The sequence below is a fragment of the Taudactylus pleione genome, unplaced genomic scaffold (assembly GCF_031769625.1).
Source record: "Taudactylus pleione unplaced genomic scaffold, aTauple2 ptg000398l, whole genome shotgun sequence".
Taxonomy (NCBI): domain Eukaryota; kingdom Metazoa; phylum Chordata; class Amphibia; order Anura; family Myobatrachidae; genus Taudactylus; species Taudactylus pleione.
Genome location: NW_028284800.1, coordinates 724,748 through 747,521, shown reverse-complemented (window position 1 = coordinate 747,521; position 22,774 = coordinate 724,748). Strand labels below are relative to the sequence as shown.

Genomic DNA, 22,774 nt, shown 5'->3' with positions numbered 1-22,774 from the left:
TTGCTAATAAATATCATACAATATATTAGATCATCTATCATGTAACAGTAGTTGGTATGATATCATATATTAGATCATCTAGTATCATGTAATAGTAGTTGGTATGATACCATATATTAGATCATGTAATAGTAGTTGGTATGATACCATATATTAGATCATGTAATAGTAGTTGGTATGATACCATATATTAGATCATGTAATAGTAGTTGGTATGATACCATATATTAGATCATGTAATAGTAGTTGGTATGATACCATATATTAGATCATGTAATAGTAGTTGGTATGATACCATATATTAGATCATCTATCATGTAATAGTAGACTTAGTGTATAGCAGTTCATTGATATTCTGTGTTGCTAGGACTCACATTATCACCATTGTGTGCTATTCTCTGCCTCCGCAGGTGCTGGACTCGTTTATTAGCCCGAGTGGTTCCCTGTCCAGCAGCTGTCAGTCACTGGATCAGTCATTGGATAGGTATGGAGGCCGTAGGCACTTTTAAACAATATTAAATGACAATGAAAATCTTTCAGTAACACTTGAAATGGAAATGATATCGGCATAAATCATGATGTAGATGTAAAATTGAGGATGTTATCCATTAACAAACATCCTGCTAACGATCTGGAATAACGATGCTCTGACAACTGATCTAGAGGATCCCAAATAGGAATACTTACCGGTTAGTAATAATGTCACTGTATGCCCTGTGTGTATGTAGACTTTCCTATCCAAGTGACTGCAGGCCCAAAACCCCTCTCCCCCCACCCCTTACCGGACGCGCGCATGGTGCCACATCTATCTCTTGCTTCTATGATGTCAATACATTTTGTTATTGCTCAGCTTTAGCTTGACAGAGCGAGATGACACAAAGTGCAGGTTATTTCCAGGAGCCTCCACTACATAATGATGCAATTTTCCGGAAAATCGGTTCAGTAGTTTTTGCGCCAACTTGGAACAAAGAGACAGACACAGCGTTTTAATTGTATAGATTAATTTCTGGTTTGCATTTTATGTGATTAAAATATATAGAGTAGGGGGTAAATGTACTAAGGTGAGAGATTTTAGAGGTGGACATGTTGCCTATAGCAACCAATCAGATTCTACTTAACATTTAACTAGCACATTTTAGAAGATAATAGCTAGAATCTGATTGGTTGCTATGGGCAACATCTTCACTTCTAAAAACTCTCACTTTAGAAAATTTACCCCTAGGACTTTTGTTTGGCCATTTAAACATCATCTTTATAAAAAACCTTTTTTTCTGTGTCTACAGAACAGTATAGCTCATTTCCAGATATTGTATTTAGGTGCTTTAAACCGTAGTAACCAAATAAGCAATTATTGCTATTTTATTATGGTTCAGTAAAAATTTGCACCTACAGTAAATGCAATTTTAATTAAAGAGTCCTAGTAAGTCCTATTGTAATAATACATTACATGTTTAGCCAAGTATCCAAGTACACAAATTATGCATGAAGTTGATCTAAATGGATTCCTCTTGCTTCGCTTTTATATTAAATCAGGTGTATGTAAGAATAGTATTGAAGAGACGTGGTAGATTACTATATGGCAGTACAGTACTATGAATCCACAGACTAGCACGTGACATAAGTGGGCAAGGTCATGTGATCTGCTGCAGATTATGTTCCATAGTGAAGGAAGTGTAGTGTGGCCATAGGAAACAGGGAACCTTGGCCCATAGATGGCTGTCTCCTGGGTAAACATTCCTCAGATAACAGAGGTGACTGCTCCTAGTTTACTGACAATCAGAACTGAAGGATAACACACATAGAAATAAAGGCAAGCCTACAATGAGTCCCTTACAGACATGTAGCAAGTCTCCTTTAAATGCTATATAAATCATATTTTTACGCATTTAAGATGCATTTCTTACCATCTATTTTTCAACTTTAATCCATTAATATTATAATTTATTTTAAAAAGTCATTGTTTAAATTGCAAGCAAGTACTGTACATTATTTTCTATCCGGAAGTTTGAGTGCTCCAAGTTCTGCTGAAGCTATATGGTGCCTGTACCAGCCCAGTGATGCAAAGAATCCGACTCAGAATCAGGCCCAAAAGTGTCCAAAATGGCTGCTCCCACTGGTCCTGACTCAGAGTCTCACACGACGTCATTGGCTGCGTTTCCGTATGGCTGCGTCAGGCTACCTCCTTATGCTAATGTGGAGGCCTCTCCCGCCCACTGCTCTCACGATCGCTGCCATCTCCATCCTTAGTATCTGGTCTTACACCAGCCCCATGCTGTGTGCCACAGATCCAGCGGAAGCAGCCGCCCTACCTCAGTCCGCACGCTACGAATGAGCAAAGAAGCATAAACTCCCATGACACTCCCACAAGGCAGAACAGATCAGTGCGATTGCGTGGTCGCCCCACCCCCCAATTTCGCAAAGTGTGGTCCATTGACGGACAGATCAATCTATGAGCATTAGCCATCTCCATCCTTGTGCATATACCTGATCCAGTACATGCGCAGTCTCCAGTTTCTTACTTTGGCGCATGCGCAGTTGGCTGAGATCTGGCGCATTTCCATTTGCGTCCTCCTCGGAGTCAGGCCGTCTGTGAGTAGGGGATGTGTCCACTTGGAGAACATCTAAGAAGTGGGCTTTTAGTTTTCACAATAGGTTGTTTTTTTGTTACATGAAATTTGTGTCTTTTCTACACTGTACTAGTTACATATAGCTAGGTCTGTAGATGTTATGTATGTAAAGGTCTTATGCTGGTCTATCCTCGTATCTCAGAGTATCTGGAAGTCCAGCTCTCTGTCAGATCTCTGAGGCCCAGGCAACACAAGTTCACTGAATGTTTTTCTTTTAACAGTACTGTGGTTATTTTATTTCTGGGGAATCCCTGTGTAACACAATGGTTCTTGTTTTGGCTTTCAGCCCAGCTTATTCTACGCCGGTTCCAAGAAGAAATGGTCTGCTCAAAGACAGCTTTGATTATTTAGGTAAAGACATTCACTTAACTTAGCAAACTACAAGCTCTGGCCCCCTCTGTCTTTCATGTTGGCAAGAAATGAAGCAGAAATGTCAGATAGATGTGATGTCATGAATCTGCAGCTAGAGAACAGGGGAGGGGAAGTCAAGAACCGAGGTTTACGGGTTTAAAGATTCAGTATGAAGTGGTCAGAACTAAGCAGTGTATTGTACGCTTAGGGCCTGATTCAGAGCCGCTCGTTAGCGGCTGCTCGTTCGCTCCGAGCGATGTTCGCACATCTGCGCATGCGTACGGATTCTAATACGCATGCGCGAACCAGTCATTGCGGTCAGAAATCGTTTGTTCGCAATATAGCGAATGCCTGCTATTTTGAGTGACAGAATGAGGCGTATGTGGGTGGTAACAGGGGAAGGTGCTTGAAAACAGGGAGTGGAAATCAGAACGCAGGCGTGCTTAAAGGTCAAAACGGGCGTTTTAAGGGTGTGCATAATTAAAACAGCAGCGTCATTGCCCACGTCACTTGGTTATTTTATAGTCAGAACTGCTCGCAAGATTGCGGTAGGAAAAACCAACCACAAGCACTGCGAGCAGTTCAGATGCCTTTCGATGTACTCGATTAATCAAATAAATAGCGGACATGACGTATGATGCGAGCGGCCAGGGGGCGTAGTTTCCAAAAAACGACCGCAAGTTTTGTTCGCTCGTTCAGACATAGAGGCGTGAACAGACCGCAAAGAGCGAACGGTTCATTTGAATAGCCACCCCTTTTTTCAGAACGACCGCAAATAGCGACCGGCTCTGAATCAGGCCCTTAGTACCAATGGAAAGTGTGACGTTATCTGTGGAAATCAACACTTATTTTGCTGCATGTTTATTTAGAAGCAATATCCTAATTAGTTCGTTTACAGAAAAGTGAGTGGGGTCAATTTAATTATCTGTGATTGGGGGAGAGTAACTGACCTCCCTCGAACTCGCATATTTTTGTATGCAGTCCTAAGGGGCTGTGAACAAAAATCAGCCAGTCTGGAGCTACCGTAAGTCTAATGGAATTGTCCCCTTAGTGATAGGTAGTGGTATTTTGCATATATACACTCAATGTCCACCTGATTAGGTACACCTGCTCGTTAATGAAAATATCTAAACAGCCAATCAAGTGGCATCAACTCAATGCATAAAAACACCATAAAATGGGGAAGAAATGCGATCTAACCGACTTTGACCCTGGAATGATTGTTAATGCCAGACAGCATAGTTTGAGTGTCTCAGAAATTGCTGATCTCCTGCGATTTTCACACACAGCAGTCTCTAGAGTTTATAGAGAATGGGCAAAACAAAAACATTCAACGAGCTGCAGTTCTGTGGCTGAAAACAACTTGTTAATGTGAGATCACTTCTGTCAGCTAAAACCAGGAGACTGAGGCTACAATGGGGACAAGTTCACCAACACTGGACAGATTAAGATTGGAAAATGTTGCCTTGTCTGATGAATCTTGCTGCAACATGCAGATGGTAGGGTCAGCATTTGGTGTAAACAACATGAATCCATCCTGTCCTGTCCTGTGCCAGCAGTTCAGGCTGGTGGTACAGAGTATTGCTGTATGGAATGTTTTCTTCACACACATTAGGTTCCTTAATACCAATTGAGCATTGTTTCATTTCGGAATCAGTATGTAATACTGGCGACTGTTTAGCCGCCGGTTCAAATCCCGACACGAGAAGCCCAAAATGCAGTAGATCCCGACACGGGCTGGTAAGTACCCTACCCCTCCCTTAGGGGTGCCTAACCCAAAGTCCCCCCCGGGGTGCCTAAACCTAACCCCCCCTTCCCGCACCCTAAACCTAATCCTCCCGGGGGGGGAGGGGTGCCTAACCCTAACCTTCCCCCCCAAAACCTAGCTCTACCCCCTCTACATTCCCTAAAAATAACCCCCCCCCGCCCCCCGGACTTACCTTGTTTGGGTTGTCGGGATTCAGATTGGTGTCAGTATTTTGACACCTCTCTGAAGTCCCCCGTCGGGCTTCTCGTGTTGGGATATAGCCGGTCTATCAACTGCATCCCTTTAATTTCCACATGCCTACCTGAGCATTATTGCTGGCAATGTGCATCCCTTCCTGGCCACAGCCCACCCATCTTCAAATGGCTACTTCCAGCAGGATAATACACCATGGCAGAAACTACACCTCATCTCTGATAGCACAAACATGACAATACATTCCGACCACATCTCAGTTCAATAGAGCAGGACCTTGTAGAATCTATGCCACAACTAATTCAGTCTATTCTGGGGGGGAAATGGGGTCCTAACCAGGAAGGTCTGCCTAATACAGTGGTCACTGAGTGTATGTTGCTCTTATTTTATGGTATTTCCTCGCTTATATACTGCACTACAAAATCTATACAATGCTACTTGGTAGTTAGATGATATTCTTATAGGAGAGGCCCAGTCCTCCTTGGGCCACACGCAGCCCTCCAAGCCCTCAATTCCTTCCTGCTTTATTGTCAGATCTGTTTGTTACAGCTTGTAACACTTGTATAAGTTGCCTATTGTTGTTATTACAGATATGTGTCTCTTTTATTTTATTAAATGTAATGTTTAAATGTATTATTGAGATTCAGTATAATAGGTGGCACTTTTGAAGTTTAGAGGGCCATACAGTACAGCTCCTGAAGTGTATCAGATTGGCCTTCACTGCTCAAGGGCATATGGACCAGTCTCGAGCTCTTAACCTAAGGTGACTGTGCTCATGTACTCATGGGTGTATTAACGCCTGTGGGGGCCTGTGTGCAGCGGGCCCCCTCCTCTAAGCAGCGCCCCTTCCCCCCAGTCCCTCCACATCCTATCTGGTGTCTGGTGCTGATAAGTTGGTTTCCCCTCCTACACAGCGCCATCTTCCCAATGAAATTCAGCAAAATGACGCATGGCACAGTGCCAGAGTCTTTCACTTGGTGGCACCATATTTCCAAAGATGTCACTGGGCATTGTGTAGGAGGGAGGAACCCACTTACCCGCACTAGGTACAGTAAGTATGCTCTGGTTGCAGGGCTGGATCCAGGGATCTCTGTGCACAGCACACCTTGCACCCAATTATAAATAATGGGCCCCATCCATCTGTGATGGATTGCCGCAATCCCACGATGCTGCAACCCGGCATCGCGGGATCGCAGAAATCCAGCATGTTGGATTTTCTCGATTTGACGATCGCGATCATTTTTTGATTGTCAAATCGCCGACATTTAACATGGAAAATGTCTGCGATCCGGCGACGGATCGCAGAACATCGATGGCGGGCGATCGGAAGTTTCCGATGGCCGATCGGAAATTTCCAATCGCATCCCTGCATCACGACGATCCGTCGCAGTTGTATGGGCACCTTTAGCCTGGGACTGCACTCAGTAATTAAATAAAAGTCTAGAGTCACATTTACTTTTCTGCACCCACATAAATAAGCTTCATTTTATGCTTTAACCACATATAGAAAATAACTGTAAGTTTCTTAAGATGCAGAAGTGGTCATGCAGCCCTCACTGATTTACCCTCTGTACCGTAGCTCTGTGTCTTTTCCCAAATCAAACTCACTGCACAGATTCAGTCCATGGACAAGATCTTTTTAATACAATTGCTGTGTTCCCTTCAGCTTTTGAAATTCCTATGTACGAGAGGTTTGGTAAAGGAGGAACATTTCCCAGACAATATCATCTTTCCCACAGCCGGAAGGAGTACAGTGATGGTGAGTAGGTTGTCAGGTATTGTGGTGGCTGAACATTATAACATATTCAGGCCAGGGGACATTATACTCGCGGCAACGTGACTATTCTCTATAAGGGCCGTATTCAATTAGAAGCGAAAAGCCGAGATCCGCGGAAAAGTATCGCCGATCTCGGCTTTTCGCGTGGCGGAAACTTATCTCTGTATTCAATTCTACCCGCTTTTCGTGTAGGCGGTAAGTCAATGCAATGTAATACATGAAAAGATTCGCCTCTGGATAGCAGGAGAAAAGAAGTGCAACATTTTTATTTTGGGGTGCAAAGGTGAGGAAACCACTCAGAACCCTTGGGACAGCCCCCCAAAGGATAACTGTGTCAAAAAATCCCGAAAAAAGTTAACACCCAAAAAAAGTACTTTCATTTTGGGGGCGAAAAAGTAAAAAGTGGGGGGACAAGCATAAAAACTAGCTAAATAGACTTTTTGGGGGCCTGCATGGATGGTTCAGGTGTTTTTATGATTGCAGGTGCATGCAACAAGTGCGTTTTTCACGTTTTTTTTTTTACTTCACTTTAGAGACTTTAAAATATGCTTGCACCCATTTTCAAGTTCCCCAAATTTATCAGGACTACTTATTTTCTCCAAAAAATACTGCATAATGCCATTCTTCAGCACTTGTGCAAAGACGCTAATAAGAAGCTATTGAAACAAGATAAGTACCCCAAATAGCTTTATTAGGGCTATTCGGGCATATCTTAATTGATCCCCAATGTTAGTGCATATTTTTGGGGGGTTCAGGCTGACTTCCCCATTTCTGACAGCACTTTCCGCCTGTTTCGACTTTGCGGCTTGCCGTTTTCGCGTGGTTTGGAATTGAATAGGGCGTATAGCGGGGGCGTGCACAAAAAGTTTCCGCATCCAAAACACGCGATGTAGGCGGAAAGTCGGGCAGGCGAAACTTTATGGCGGATGCAAAAAATAATTGAATACCGTCCTACGTCTATTATCGGCTGTCTGACTGTAAAGTCTTTTTCTAAAAAATGATGTTAGTCGACATGGATATATTTCCTTTGGTTGCTGTGAGTAAAGGTGCTCTAATATGCTCATTCCTTCATACAAGAGAGCTATTCATAGCATACACCAACGTATAAGCATAACTAAGTAAGGTTTTCATCGAAGACGAGGATTTTTTTTCCATCTCAAACTTCCTTTCAGCAAGGGTCATAGCGTGGTGCTTGTCTGAGCTGGAAATTTATAACAGAGGGCAGCAGCTTGCAGATAAGTCGATTTTGCAAAATGAATTATATATTTCAAACATCTTTTGGTAATGAAACATTTAAATATGGATATGTCCCTTCATTTTGGGAGAATGTATATGTTTGGTTTCGTGTACTGTTCCATCTATGCTGAGTGATCTGGAATTTACAGCCTTAAAACTGCTCAGAATAGTGTAAAAATGGGTTTTTATGGTTTTTATAATTTACAGCCATGGCCAAAAGTTTTGAGAATGACACAAGTATTGGTTTCCACAAAGTTTGCTGCTTTAGTGTTTTTAGACCTTTTTGTCTGATGTTACTATGGTATACTGAAGTAAAATTACAAGCATTTCATAAGTGACAAAGGCTTTTATTGACAATCACATTAAGTTTATGCAAAGTGTCAATATTTGCAGTGTTGACCCTTCTTTTTCAAGACCTCTGCAATTCGCCCTGGCATGCTGTCAATCAACTTCTGGGCCACATACTGACTGATGGCCGCCCATTCTTGCCTAATCAATGCTTGGAGTTTGTCACAATTTGTGGGTTTTTGTTTGTCCACCTGTCTCTTGAGGATTAACCACAAATTCTCAATGGGATTAAGGTCTGGGGAGTTTCCTGGCCATGGACCCAAAATTTTGATGTTTTGTTCCCCGAGCCACTTAGTTATCACTTTTGCCTTATGGCAAGGTGCTCCATCATGCTGGAAAGGGCATTGTTCGTCACCAAACTGTTCTTGGATGGTTGGGAGAAGTTGCTCTTGGAGGATGTTTTGGTACCATTCTTTATTCATGGCTGTGTTCTTAGGCAACATTGTGAGTGAGCCCACTCCCTTGGCTGAGAAGCAAGCCCACACATGAATGGTCTCAGGATGCTTTACTGTTGGCATGACACAGGACTGATGGTAGCACTCACCTTTCCTTCTCCGGACAAGTGTTTTTCCAGATGCCCCAAACAATCTGAAAGGGGATTCATCAGAGAAAATAACTTTACCCCAGTCCTCAGCAGTCCAATCCCTGTACCTTTTGCAAAATATCAGTCTGTCCCTGATGATTTTCCTGGAGAGAAGTGGCTTCTTTGCTGCCCTTCTTGACACCAGGCCATCCTTCAAAAGTCTTCACCTCACTGTGCGTGAAGATGCACTCACACCTCCCTGCTGCCATTCCTGAGCAAGCTCTGCACTGGTGGTGCCCCAATCCCGCAGCTGAATCAACTTTAGGAGACAGTCCTGGAGCTTGCTGGACATTCTTGGGCGCCCTGAAGCCTTCTTCACATCTATTGAACCTCTCTCCTTGAAGTTCTTGATGATCTGATAAATGGTTGATTTAGGTGCAATCTTACTAGCAGCAATATCTTTGCCTGTGAAGCCCTTTTTGTGCAAAGCAATGATGACTGCACGTATTTCCTTGCAGGTAACCAGGGTTAACAGAGGAAGAACAATGATTTAAAGCTCCACCCTCCTTTTAAAGCTTCCAGTCTGTTATTCTAACTCATTCAGCATGACAGAGTGATCTCCAACCTTGTCCTCGTCAACACTCTCACCTGTGTTAACGAGAGAATCACTGACATGATGTCAGCTGGTACTTTTGCGGCAGGGCTGAAATGTAGTTTTTGGGATTAAGGTCTCGTTTCTGACCCGCTCGCTAGATGCGTTCGCATGCAGCCAGCGTATGCAAATATGGCCAACCCACAGCAAGGCAGGCAATCGCACGGCAAGGCATTAGCACGGCCACTATGTCTTAGCGTACGATTGCATCGTGTATGCAGACGCCCACCAGCCTGTCTTAAGACGCCCACTTGCACACGTCATCTCCAGGAAGTGTATGCAACCATCAGTAACATCGAGTACCATCGGATGCATACGCAGCACTTGTGGTTGACCATACCCTACCGCAAGCACTGCGAGCGCTTCAGTGTAAATTTCAGCCAAGTGACGTGTACTATGACGCTGCCTCTTAATTATGCACGCCTCTGAAACGGCGTCAAGACGCTCAGGTACGCCTGCGTCTTCTCCTGTCACTCAATCAGCCGGACTGTCTGTGTGCAGCGAGCAAACGCTTCCCGATCACTCGGTCTGGTTCACACACGCGCACTACGATGCGTACGCATGCGCAGATTGCAAAAATCAGCTGGCTGCGTACGAACGCAGCCTAGCGAGTGGGTCTGAATCAGGTCCTAAGTTCATTGTCATGGCAAAGAGGGGCTTTGCAATTAATTGCAATTCATCTGGTTACTCTTCATGACATTCTGGAATATATGCAAATTGCCATCATAAAAACTGAAGCAGCAGACTTTGTGCAAAACCAATACTTGTGTCATTCTCAAAACTTTTGGCCATGGCTGTACAATTGTATTATTTGTGATGAGAACAACCATTAAAAAGTTAAAAGGAGAGAGGGGAGTGAGTAGGCTGTCATTGGTTACCCCACGCACAGCATCTTCATTGATTCAATGCATTTTACATACCCTGTTCTGCAGAGTAACCCTCACAGATTACCTCTTCACTTACACTTGCTGATATCCCAATGCTGGTCAGTTACTACACCACATCAATCAAAGGTAGTATAAAAGGTAGTACTCATTGATTATCATTAATTTAGTTATTTAGGGTACATGTATAATGCAAATTGTTAATTCTCTCCTAATCCACTGCACCCTGCAGTTTGCTGTAGAAGGTAGTTGGCTGTTTGGGAATAAGAACAGGATTGCTGGTATTTAATTACCGCTAAGCAAGTTAGCTGAATAAGAAAACCTGGATTTAATGAGATTTACATAGAAAGGTCCCATGTGGTTTATATTATAGCATGTGTTCCTCTTGTTTAATAAAGGTCGACAGACATTTCCAAGAAGTTACGTTCCTCCCGAAAACCTGTTCCAGCTCGGTCCCAGCAGCAGAACAAGAAGCGTTAACGGGGACAGCACGATGCAATTTGAGGAGTACAGAAAGGCGAGGTGGACCAGCTCAGAACAAAGCTTCCAGTTCTTACACCCGTCACAGACTGACCACTGCAGTACGTGTAAGTCCTGGGCTTGCTGATGGCAGAAGTAGTGTTATATTTATATTGTTGTTGATGGATGGGCAAATGAGAGATGTTCTCACACAAATATCATCGTACCATAGATGGCTAGATGCAGGTTCAGTGCACAAAGTTGCCTTATACAGGGAACAGTATAGAATGTCCTATTTTCCTCTGTTCTGTTTGGTGCTTTAGTTAATTTGCTATGTACACTGTGACTGCAAAAAAAGGAAAAGAATATAGTCACAGGCACTGTCAAGGATAAAAGACAATAAACACTGAGGCTGTGTCTCACGCTGCTGTTAGTATGGTTGCCAGCCAATAAAGAGTATACAAATAGGAAAAGAATAACATCGCTGGGAAACATCCTGCACTATAATCTATCACAAGTGAAAATATTTCAGAGATGAAAATTCAATAAAAAATTAATTGAATTCCCATTGGTGGGACCGTACTCTATATATACTTAAAAGAAATGTGCAATAAGGACATATGAAACTAGGTAACTTGGAAGCTCTGGCAAAGAACCATACCAGCATTGTACTGTGCCACATGTCCGCTATATCCAGGAAACGGTGGTGATTTAAGGATATATACAGAAATAATGTTTCAATATCTATTGCAACACTTGATGTTACATAGTTGCCATATGTCTAACTGTTTGATTATGTGTAGAGACATATGATCACAGACACTTGCTCATTAACTGTTTATTATTAACAAATCATTTTTCTATTGCTTTTTTATTGCTTGTGTATTTTTATATGTGACATATCCATTTGTCCTATATTTATGGGCACTGATTGCTTTATTGTATAAATAAAATGCAATTCATTTTTAATTGAATTTTCATATCCTGATATTTTTACTTGTAATAGATTATAATGTAGTACAGTGGTTCTCAAACTTTCCATTCACAATGGTCACATTTTCCAGGTCACCAAGCAGGAGCACAGGTGTACTCATTACTCACTGACACATTTTAAAAGATCCACAGGTGGAGCTAATGATTTCACTTGTGATTCTGTGAGGAGACCTGGAAAACATGCACTGTTTGGGGTCCTGAGGACCGAGATTGAGAAAATGTGATGTAGGGTGTTTCACAGCGCTGTTATTCTTTTCCTATTTGTATACACTGTAACTGCAGCTCTCCATACAGTAACACATTTGTATTAGCCATGTTATCTGTTCTCCAGAATAAAATATTCCAATATGCCCATAGCCTTAGTAGGTTATAAACTAATTTATGAAGCACAGTAAATCTGGTGTACCTATTAGGTAACTATGGGGGGGAAGGTTTGGGTACGGGATCAGAATACCGACAGCATCCCGACACAATTAGGTAAGTGTATTAACCCTAGCCCACCTTTCTCGCAGTCTAACCCTAACCCACCACTCCTGCAGCCTAACTGTAACCCTCCCCCCCACGCAGTATAACCCTAACCCTCCCCCAAGTGCCTAACCCTGAACCTAGCCCTAATACATACCATCGGGATGCCAGTGATCAGGATTCTGGAGCCAGGATTCCGACTGCTGTTGAGATTCCGGCACCGGTATTGTGACTGCTGGCATCCCGACCACTGGGATACTGACTACATGCCACTATGGGTAACTGGGAACTTGTGAACTGCAAATACAACTGTGTGTGTGTGTGTGTGTGTGTGTGTGTGTGTGTGTGTGTGTGTGTGTGTAGAACACAAATTCACTACACTGATGTGACAGTGACTATCTGATAAATATGTGGTACTTTCTGAATTGCACACTGAAAAATAGATTACTTACATTTGGATGATTCTTTTCTATGGCATCCTCCATTCTGGAAACTATGATATTCTATCACTATATGATGAATTATTTCTCTCATGATTCTCGGATCCCCTTATAAGTCTCTAAAATAATGAATAATTAATTTACCATAATCAATTAATTTTCTACATAGAATGGCAATATATGGTAATCTTCGGCACTTCAATCCTTCTTTCCTATAGCCCCACAGGCTCCGGAGAACTGGAGGCTGGGTAAGCTGCTTGGAAGGGGAGCGTTCGGGGAAGTTTACCTTTGTTACGATGTGGACACTGGTAGAGAGCTGGCGGTAAAGCAGGTGCCGTTTGACCCAGACAGCCAGGAAACGAGCAAGGTGAGGAAACCCACTTTCCATACTCACGCATTGCAGCCGTGCTTTGTGGCCGGACTATGCTACACCCTCTTCTTGGCCCATCACATACATTATTGTTTAACAGGAGCTGGGGGGGTTTATTTAATAAGATGGCTTATTTAGAAATATTGCACCTAACTGAGAATATGTTTTAGAAATATTATTGTAAAAAACAAGGAGCGAGGTTTGTACCGCGCTATACCCCAATATGTGGTGTGAGTACCTCAGTCTAATAAAAACTAAAATGAAATATATTTGGAAATCTATTTATTGGTTAAACACACTGTTAACCACACATTATATCATATATAAGTAAAAAAGTTTATACACGTGAATTAATAAGAAAATGTTGAATTGATTCACGTGTATAACCTTTTTTACTTATATATGATATAATGTGTGGTTAACAGTGTGTTTAACCAATAAATAGATTTCCAAATATATTTCATTTTAGTTTTTATTAGATTGAGGTACTCACACCACATATAGGGGTATAGCGCGGTACAAACCTCGCTCCTTATTATAAATCTAGAGGTAGACACCTCTATCTTACCTGCAGCTTACCCCGTTGCCCTTATTATCCAGTGCGCAAGGACCGATTACCATTTCTATTGTATAAAACAAGTGTCTTAAGTAGAATAAAAAGAATAGTAACCTGATCTTCCTGTACTTGAAGACCTTGGGCTCCATTCTCTATTCGGGAGGTCAGGTAGGGGGGAAAGGAGACTGAATATCTCTTTCCGAGTGTTGGACAAAACACACATCAGTAAATTTCTGTATTTCAATTGTTTCACTACATCAGTAAGTCCTGTAGTTTTACTAAAAAGTTTAGGGTTAACTACCACTGTGACTGCACAGGTATCGTCCATCATTATTAAATATCACTGGCTCCTTAAGAACTGACAGAAGAGGGCAAGTAATGAAGATCAGAATAGAAGAACCCCCATATAAAGCATGGGACTGCTATGGTCAGCAAAATAGAAGTGCCACCATGCAGCAGGAGTCCACTTTGGTAAGCATAATAGAGGTACGGCCATGTAAAGCAGGGGATAGATTTGGTCATTTGAACAGAGGTACTGCCATGTAAAGCAGAGGACCTCTATGGTAAGCAGAATAGAGAAACCCCCATGTAAAGAATGGGACTGCTATAGTCAGCAGAATAGAAGTGCCACTATGTAAGCAGGAGACCACTTTGGTATGCTTACCATAGAGGTCCCCTGCTTTACATGGCCGTACCTCTGTTCAAATTACCAAATCTATCCCCTGCTCTACATGGTGTTACCTCTATTATGCTTACCAAAGTGGTCTCCTGCTACATGGTGGCACTTCTATTTTGCTGACCATAGCAGTCCCATGCTTTACATGGGGCTTCCTCTATTCTGCTTACCATATTGGTTCCTTGCTTTATATGGTGGCACCTTTGATCTGCTTATCATAGCGTTTATCTGCTTTATATGATGGTACCTCTATTCTGCTTACCATAAAAGCCCCTGATTTACATGGTGGTACATCTATTCTGCTTACCATAAAGGTCCCTTTTTCATGGTGGTACCTCTGTTCAGCTTATGATAATGGTCCCTGCTCTGCATGGTGGTTCCTCTATTATGCTTACTATGTTAGTATGGAAGATGAGGTATAGAAAACATTTGAGTTAAAAATTGATAGTGTCTGCCTATTGGTTTCCACTACAGCTCTCATTCTCGAAGTCTGTTGCCCCACATGAAAATAGTTTGTAGTGGACCCTAAAGTCCTACAAGCAAATGTGTTTTTTCTGAAAGTAAAACATTACTTTTGTCATTCAGTATAAATCTCAATAAAACGTTATTGTTGGGAGTCTTACGAGAACATCCTTTAAATGGTAAACTCTTCACGAGCAGGGCCCTCTTCTCTTACGTGCTTTTCCTTCCCTCGCTTATGCTATCATCTCCTCCTCACTGCCAATACAAGCACCAAACCTACAGTTTGGCCACCCTGCTGTTTATTTGGCTATTATGACTGCGGATGCAGCAATGTTTATAAACCATGTCCATGTCCTGCAATGTTCTGTACTGTAAGTCACTTTTTCTTGTTTTGTTCATACTGTTTCTGTTGATGTACTCTGTAAGGCGCTGTGGATCCCTGGTGGCACCATACAAATAAAGGATAATGATAATATCTTGTGTTTTGCTGGCAGGAGGTGAATGCTCTAGAATGTGAGATCCAGCTGCTGAAGATTCATAGACATGACAGAATAGTTCAATATTATGGCTGCTTACGGGACCCCACCGAGAGGAAACTGTCCATCTTCGTGGAATACATGCCAGGGGTGAGCTGGAAATTCTGTGTAAAGAGGAGCATGTACTGGTACTGATTAGACCTATACAGTTGCAGTGTTATTATAACATAAGTGTCTGTGAATGCTGAGAACATCTTGAAATGGAAAAACTCTGCATCCAATTAGTTGCATGTATGTGGTTGTAGCCATATGATTTTCATTTTGGTGAAGCCCATATATGTATATCTAACAGGCGCAGGGGTGTAATCTCTGCCTTTGGTGGGTGGAGAGCCTCTCGATTTCAAAGCATTCAACTTGTGTTTATCCAGAGAGTGATGAACTACATCACCCAGAATACTGTTTATAAAAATAGTGTAGCTACAGCCAAAGGGAATGAAAAAGTAAAGTGTGAATTGCAAGAGAAAATACATTTTCTATCTGTAGAACAATACATGTATAGATACAATATATTGGGGTATATTTACTAAAGTGAGAGCTTTTAGAAGTGGATATGTTGCCCATGGTAACCAATCAGATTCTACTTAACATTTAACTAGCACCTTCTAGACAATAATAGCTAGAATCTGATTGGTTGCTATGGGCAACATCTGCACTTCTAAAAACTCTCACTTTAGTAAATTTACCCCATTGTGTCAAAAATTTCCATATACCGCATTTCATAGATTTGTCTAAGCAGCAAATTGTGTTTTGTACTGGGCAAATGCACTTTTTATTTTCAGACACTTTGACAAGTTCTCAAAGAAAAATTGGAAAATTTTCAGATATAAATAGCATAAACTTAATATAAGCAGGGACGTATAACCGACAAAAAGACATTTTATATTTACATTGTACAGTATAGTTATCCTATCATAATGTAAAGGATATTTATACCCACTGAGTACATTTTTAGTCCTGCCTCCCCTATCTAGCAGATAATTAGGGTTATGGAGTAATCACTCCCATCCATTATGTCAATGTGGAGGGCTGTAGTGAGCCAGCCCGGGCCCTAGTACTATTTGATGGAGCATGGCCTAATCGCGGGAGGCGTGACTACGCCCCCTCCGGAAAAAAAACATTATAAAGAAACAATATGCAGGATCGCGTGCTCTGGAGAGGGTGCTGCGAGCCCCTCAGGCCAGCACAAATCCGGAAGTGGGGGCGCAATCAGTGTGAACGCTCCCTCCCCCCCACAGGCAGAGGAGACTACTGCTGCTGCTCAATGCACAGGCAGAGGAGACTACTGCTGGGCTGATGACAGGTAAGAGGGGTGGGGGGTTAGTTGGTCCCGGGTACCCACTGAGTCCCTCCAAAAGGCCTGGATCCAGGTAATTAGTACCCGCTCCAACCCCCTCTAGGCACCCATGAAGGTGGGGATAGCATTTGATGACTCACTGATGGGGGTGAGCACTCTTACAATACCAATTCATTGGTGGGAGAAGGGGGCTGGTGACTACAGTTTTACTCTGTAGGTGTAAATATCCTTAAAGTGTAACACACTACAAAGGAGAAGAAGGACTATTCCACATCTGCACTTTCACTCTCTGACTTCCCGAGCAATGTTTCTTACCAAGAGGCACCTACCTGATACCCCTAAAGCCACTTGTGAGGTCAGCCAATGAGGCACACTTCAGAGGCAGTGAGGGCACTAAGTTTTTTAGCAAGGCATCATTTATTTAACAGTTATATATATAGCGCACATATATTCCGCAGTGCTGAGCAGAGAATATTTCAATCATACACAATCTGTGCACAAAATGAGCAATTAATCACTATTTATTTCATTTATTGTCACTTATTTATATAGCTCACACATATTCTGCAGCACATTACAGAGAACATTTGGCCATTCACAATAGTCCCTACCCCAGTTAAGCTTACAATCTATATTACCTAATACACACAGAGCTTGATCAGCGCTATAAGTATATTATATATATTAGCCTAAAGCTACCGGATTCATTAATCAGGTCCTGCCTAGCAGTATATATTTGGACTCGGGTGGGAGGAAACCCACGCACAATTGGGGAGAATATAGAAACTCTACAAAGTTTGGACCATCATGGGAATTGAACCCAAGACCTCAGTGCTGAGGCATTACACCATCTGTGCTATCCAACTAAAAGAGTAACAATAACAGAAGCAAAAACAATCCACAGACAAAGCTTAATTATGTGTATTCTGTAGATCAGTGCTATTCTTGAAGTCTAATTTCTGTGGTTTAAAGCAATCTCCTATTCCCTGATGCAGGTCTTCCATTTCATACATTTTGTTATATAGGGTTCAATCAAGGACCAGCTGAAATCATATGGGGCACTCACAGAGAATGTTACCAGGCGGTACACAAGACAAATTCTTCAAGGGGTGTCCTACTTACATAGCAATATGATTGTACACAGAGACATTAAAGGTGAGAATGTGGGAGACTGGCTTTTGTATAATTCTGTTTTATGCATAACTGTGTTTATATTAATCCAAATGCTGTTATATGGGCAACATCTCTAAATGAGGGAGGAGAGCCCTGTATTATAATGGGTTGAGGGGAATTTGCTTCTTCAAACTGGGCTAATAACTATATCAACATTTTTTCTTAATACATTTTGCTTTTCTGAGGGACCTCAAATTAAATCAGCAAATTGTCCATTTTCATGGACTTTTCTAATGCTTTGTTACTATGAGTGTTGGTAATGTAAATAACACTGTGCCCAGGACCTTTGCTTAATACACATCTTTTATAAGTCAGACAACAGGCAGACTGTGTTTTCGTTTTTAGATCTGTAAACTCCAGCATGTTGTTTGACCTGAGCAAGTCAGGGTTCTGCAACGCGCTGTTTAACCTCATGAGACAGTGGCCGTTCACTTCTAATACTTGTACCAGAATAGCCATGACTCCAGGGACACAAGGATTGAGCAGTGCCATTTTTGGATCACAATCTGGTGGCCGGGTAGAAAAAATATAAAATAAACAATATAAACGAGATACGAGGACTTATTGCAGACAAGAAATGACAGCGACCACAGGAAGGCTGAGTTTGTGAGATAAAACTCTGGCTCTCTGAGCTGTGCTGAACTATGGCATATTGCCTGGTGGTTTCCTGGATTTGCAGAGCGTGTACTTATGTATAACAATGGCAAGAGACTGGATTATCTTCTGAACAAATTGTTTTACAGATGTTTTATCCATTGTATGCAGGTGCCAACATTTTGAGGGACTCAGCTGGGAATGTAAAACTTGGTGACTTTGGGGCCAGTAAAAGGATCCAAACCATCTGTATGTCTGGGACCGGAATTAAATCTGTGACAGGGACCCCATACTGGATGAGCCCAGAGGTGATCAGCGGTGAGGGATACGGAAGGAAAGCGGATGTGTGGTAAGTACTGCAGATAAATCCCTGCTGAGAGATTTACTTGATCAGTGTGAAATTCAGTCTCATAGATATGAAGAAGCACAAGAGTCTGTAACATGAAGTGCAAAGTATAGCAAAACAGCTTGTACCTAAGAAAACTAATATACAGGTAGTTTTGTGAGGAATGTCAAAAATGGTGTATGCAATAAACAAAAAATATCAAACTACATTACTTGCACCATACACTGCACCCAGAATGAATATGTCCGCATACACAATAGAATCAAATGTTTGCAGATCTGATCATCCAGCGATTGAGCTGCACTTTATTAAAATTGTGAAAATGAGGTGCGTTTTAAAAAATATGGGGGTCCACGTGCTCCATCATCCCGGAAAATGGCGCCGGTGTATGCACAGAAAATAGCCATGACTCGGTATCTTGTGTGCATGTGCCATATCTATATCTATATCTATTTTTTTTTTTTTTCATTATTATAATTTTTTTACTTCAGCATGATCTGACCTGTTCTGAGGTGCAGGGTGTGGTGTATGGGCCCCCTTAACCCTGCACCTCATAGATAAGCCCCTGTGGGTAATGGTGATGGGTTAGCCTTCTCTATCACTGTGAAGGGGGGTATCCACTACAAGATCTGAAAACGACTGCACGATTATGACATTGTAATAGTTCAGTCGTTTGTCAGTCGTGGATGAGCCTGCACTGAACGAGCAGACGTTCAGTACAGGGTCATCCATCATCTGGAAACCTGCTGAACCTGACGATATCGTCAGGTTGACCAGCATGTTTGAAAGATGATAGATGTCTAAACGACCGGCGGGCCCGTGCATCGCTGGTCGTTTTAGACACTTTTGCGAACAATTTGCAAACGATTTGACGATCGAATCGTTCAACTTAATCATCTATTGGATACCCCAAACTGGTGTCCACACTCTCCTGTAGCATCCAGAGAAGATGCCAGGAGACATTTCCTTAAGTTCATGACACCTTGATCGCAGCCACGTAGCAATTACTTTGTTTCTTAGATAGGAAATTGTGTGCCATAACAAGGGCTTCCTCCCAGAAATGGCAGTCCTAGGTCAGCCCAGGAGTGACCTGTTTCAGGTTCCTTGTGTCCACTAGAAATAATTAATCCATGTAAAATGGATCTAGAAGAGTCAGTACTGGTAAAGAAGGTACCCATCAAAATAATCAGGGTCTCAATAAGTGTAAGGTAATAATAATGCTTAAATATATGTCAACTTGTCCATGTTGTGTGTGTATCAGGGTATGGGTGCCGTTTCCTGGTTGCACTTTTCATGCAGCAGCCAAGTAGTAGTACACCAGCTCAGGGCCTTGGTAAAAGTACAGCAGCTAGTTTTATTAGCAGAAAATAAACAAAACATAAAGTAAATCCTGGCCTGTCTCTCAGAGTGGAGGGACCTCACGTTCCTCTCATGATTTTAGCACAACACTTACATTCAGTAATCGCAGTCTCTCTCAACAGGCCTCTGATCTGTTCCCCAGACAGTGGGAGACTGACACACCCTTTACCAGCCTCACAGGTGGTCTGACAATCAAGGCTGCTAATACACACACACATAATTTTGTTGTATTGAATGCTAACTATCCAATAATGTAGTGTTCTTCTATCCATAACCAAAGCTACTAATGACAATACCCCAAGTATGTGAGCGCAGCCCCAGCCAGCAGAGCTGGTGTAGCGAAAGTATGAAGCTGTTATTGCAACTGTATAAGGTGGAAGTGCACTGTCTAATTTATAATGTTGCAATAAAGCTTTGATACACTTACACTTATTTCTTTGTCCTACTAAAAGATATCCATATATTTACCAAGAAAAACAATATAAAATTCACATCTGTCACCAACAAAAGGGACACTTGCCAAGCATCGATTCCCCCACCAATGTATTTATCTTCTGAGGTCAGGTTTAACGTGGGGTCAGGTTTAGCGTGGGATGCTCCATTCAAACTGGAAAATTCCAGTAGTTAAGTAAAGAAATTATTTGACATTTCAGGAATTTTTAGTAGTAACATCTGTAACGGATCGGCTAGCCTTCTCACTGATCTTAAAGCTGGGTAAAGAATATTAGTATAAATACTTATACTTTTTTGATTTATAAGGAATGAGAAAACTTCATGTCCAAGGGACATCCCACTTCTGTTTTCACAGAGGATTTGAGTCATAAGTGATTTTATAATTGGAATGATTCAGACTAATGTTCTTCCTCTTCTCCTATCTATACTGAAGGAGTGTGGCATGCACGGTCGTGGAAATGCTCACAGAAAAACCACCGTGGTCGGAGTTTGAAGCCATGGCCGCCATTTTCAAAATTGCTACTCAGCCAACAAAGCCCCGGCTCCCGGACAGTGTTTCCGACTCCTGTAGAGACTTCATGAAACAAATATTTGTGGAAGAGAAAAGGAGGCCTACGGCTGAGGAACTTTTACGGCATCCTTTTGTTAGTCATAGTATTTAATTATTTTCTGTCACTTTTTAAAAAATTTAAACCAAATGAAGGATTATAAAAATGGACAAAGAAGAGCCCTCAGATACATTTGTCTTGTTACTGCTTGCATTCCTCCAGGGGCCGCAGAGATCATTCTAGGAAAACATCCTGTTAGACCAGCCTGGGGTTTGGAGGACACTACTGGAGGAGAATACATTGCATTATCAAGGTTTTGTCACAATCAATATAAGATCTAAAGTATATATTCCAACACAGGAGAAAGGTCAAGGGTCACCAGACAGATAACTCTCACTTCCCAACTATGCTTTGAATAAAGCTGTGCCTCTTATTCCCATTAGCTGTGTTCAAGAAGCTTCTGAAGGGAATTACACTGTGGCTTTGGAGAATTGTCCCTGTATCCTCTTCTGAAATCAGAGGACCAGTGGAAGATGATCACACAGTGATTGATTGCCTCGTTACCATGGATTACTTTTTATTATTATGTGAATGTACAGCTTTGTGCATTGTAATGGCTACACTTTGCTAAGGAGCTTGTCAGTTGACAGTCTCTTAAGCTGGGTACACACTATACGATCTGTTGCTGGATATATTGTTCTGATGCAGTAAAGGAGCGATATATCGTACACATAGCGTATATATGCCCAATCAATCGTTCACGGCCGCTGTTCATCGAATCGTCACTTCTGCTGTGCTGCACATCAGGTGGGATGATTCCACGACCGATGCGGGAATGTTACATGCAGCATGTAACAATACAGTGCGCTGCTGTACGATGGATCGTGTAGTGTGTACGGCGAAGCGATGTATCGTTACATAGCTTCACTGGGTTGCATCGGTACCCAGCTTTAGCATGAAATATTTAAATAGCTAATTCCCTTTTTTATGAGCAGGATGTTTATAGTAAAGGAAACGCCTCAACCAGTGCCCTGAGATTGTTGCAGCTGTTTTAATTAGTTTCATTGATTTTGGAAGATATGCTACATTATCCGTTTCATATCCATGTCACTATATCCCTAGACTTCTACCTCCTCTAGGAATTATACAGAGTCCAACTGCTGACTTACGTTTTAATGTGTGCCTTAACCTATTCTATCCTCGGCTCTTAATTGTACTAGGTGTTAGTGCTTTAGTACTTCCGTGTTGCATTCAAAACTGTAATTCAAACAGTATTATGTATCCCCAGTATATGTGCTAGGACTCGGTAGCTCCCTGTTCCGGTTCGTTTTCCATTACTGCTTTGATTGAAATGCAAGGAGCATAACCAGTCTCATATGGAGTGCATAGGAAAGATTTAGAGAAGCACTACAAAATCTAGTATCTTTATATTGAAAAATGTTTAAATTGTATATAAAAAAACTGTAATGTCTTTTTTTTATTATAATATTGATAATTAGCACATATCGGAGGTACAGTCAAAATATACTTATAAAAAATAGACTGTACCCCGATATATGCTAATTAGCAATATTATAATAAAAAAACATTACCGTTTTTTTTATATACTATGTCAATGTTTTCCATTATAAAGATACTAGACTTTGTGGTGCTTCTCTAAATCTTTCCTATACAGGTAATTTACACGGAGAG

At 41.7% G+C, this 22,774-nt stretch overlaps 1 protein-coding gene across 2 annotated transcripts in view; it reads left to right on the top strand.

Moving 5' to 3' along the window:
• The window catches only part of LOC148506659 (mitogen-activated protein kinase kinase kinase 3-like), a 223,137-nt gene extending 200,659 nt beyond the window's left edge, over positions 1-22,478 (top strand). For both annotated transcript variants that reach the window (XM_088446422.1, XM_088446421.1), the window contains exons 9-17: positions 411-484; positions 2,914-2,978; positions 6,605-6,697; positions 10,757-10,945; positions 12,934-13,082; positions 15,274-15,405; positions 17,635-17,764; positions 18,548-18,725; positions 20,968-22,478. In XM_088446422.1, the coding sequence (XP_088302548.1) occupies positions 411-484; positions 2,914-2,978; positions 6,605-6,697; positions 10,757-10,945; positions 12,934-13,082; positions 15,274-15,405; positions 17,635-17,764; positions 18,548-18,725; positions 20,968-21,196 (1,239 nt within the window). In that variant the 3' untranslated portion in view covers positions 21,197-22,478. The remainder of the gene's footprint in view (positions 1-410; positions 485-2,913; positions 2,979-6,604; positions 6,698-10,756; positions 10,946-12,933; positions 13,083-15,273; positions 15,406-17,634; positions 17,765-18,547; positions 18,726-20,967) is intronic.
• The last annotated feature ends 296 nt before the right edge of the window (positions 22,479-22,774 follow it).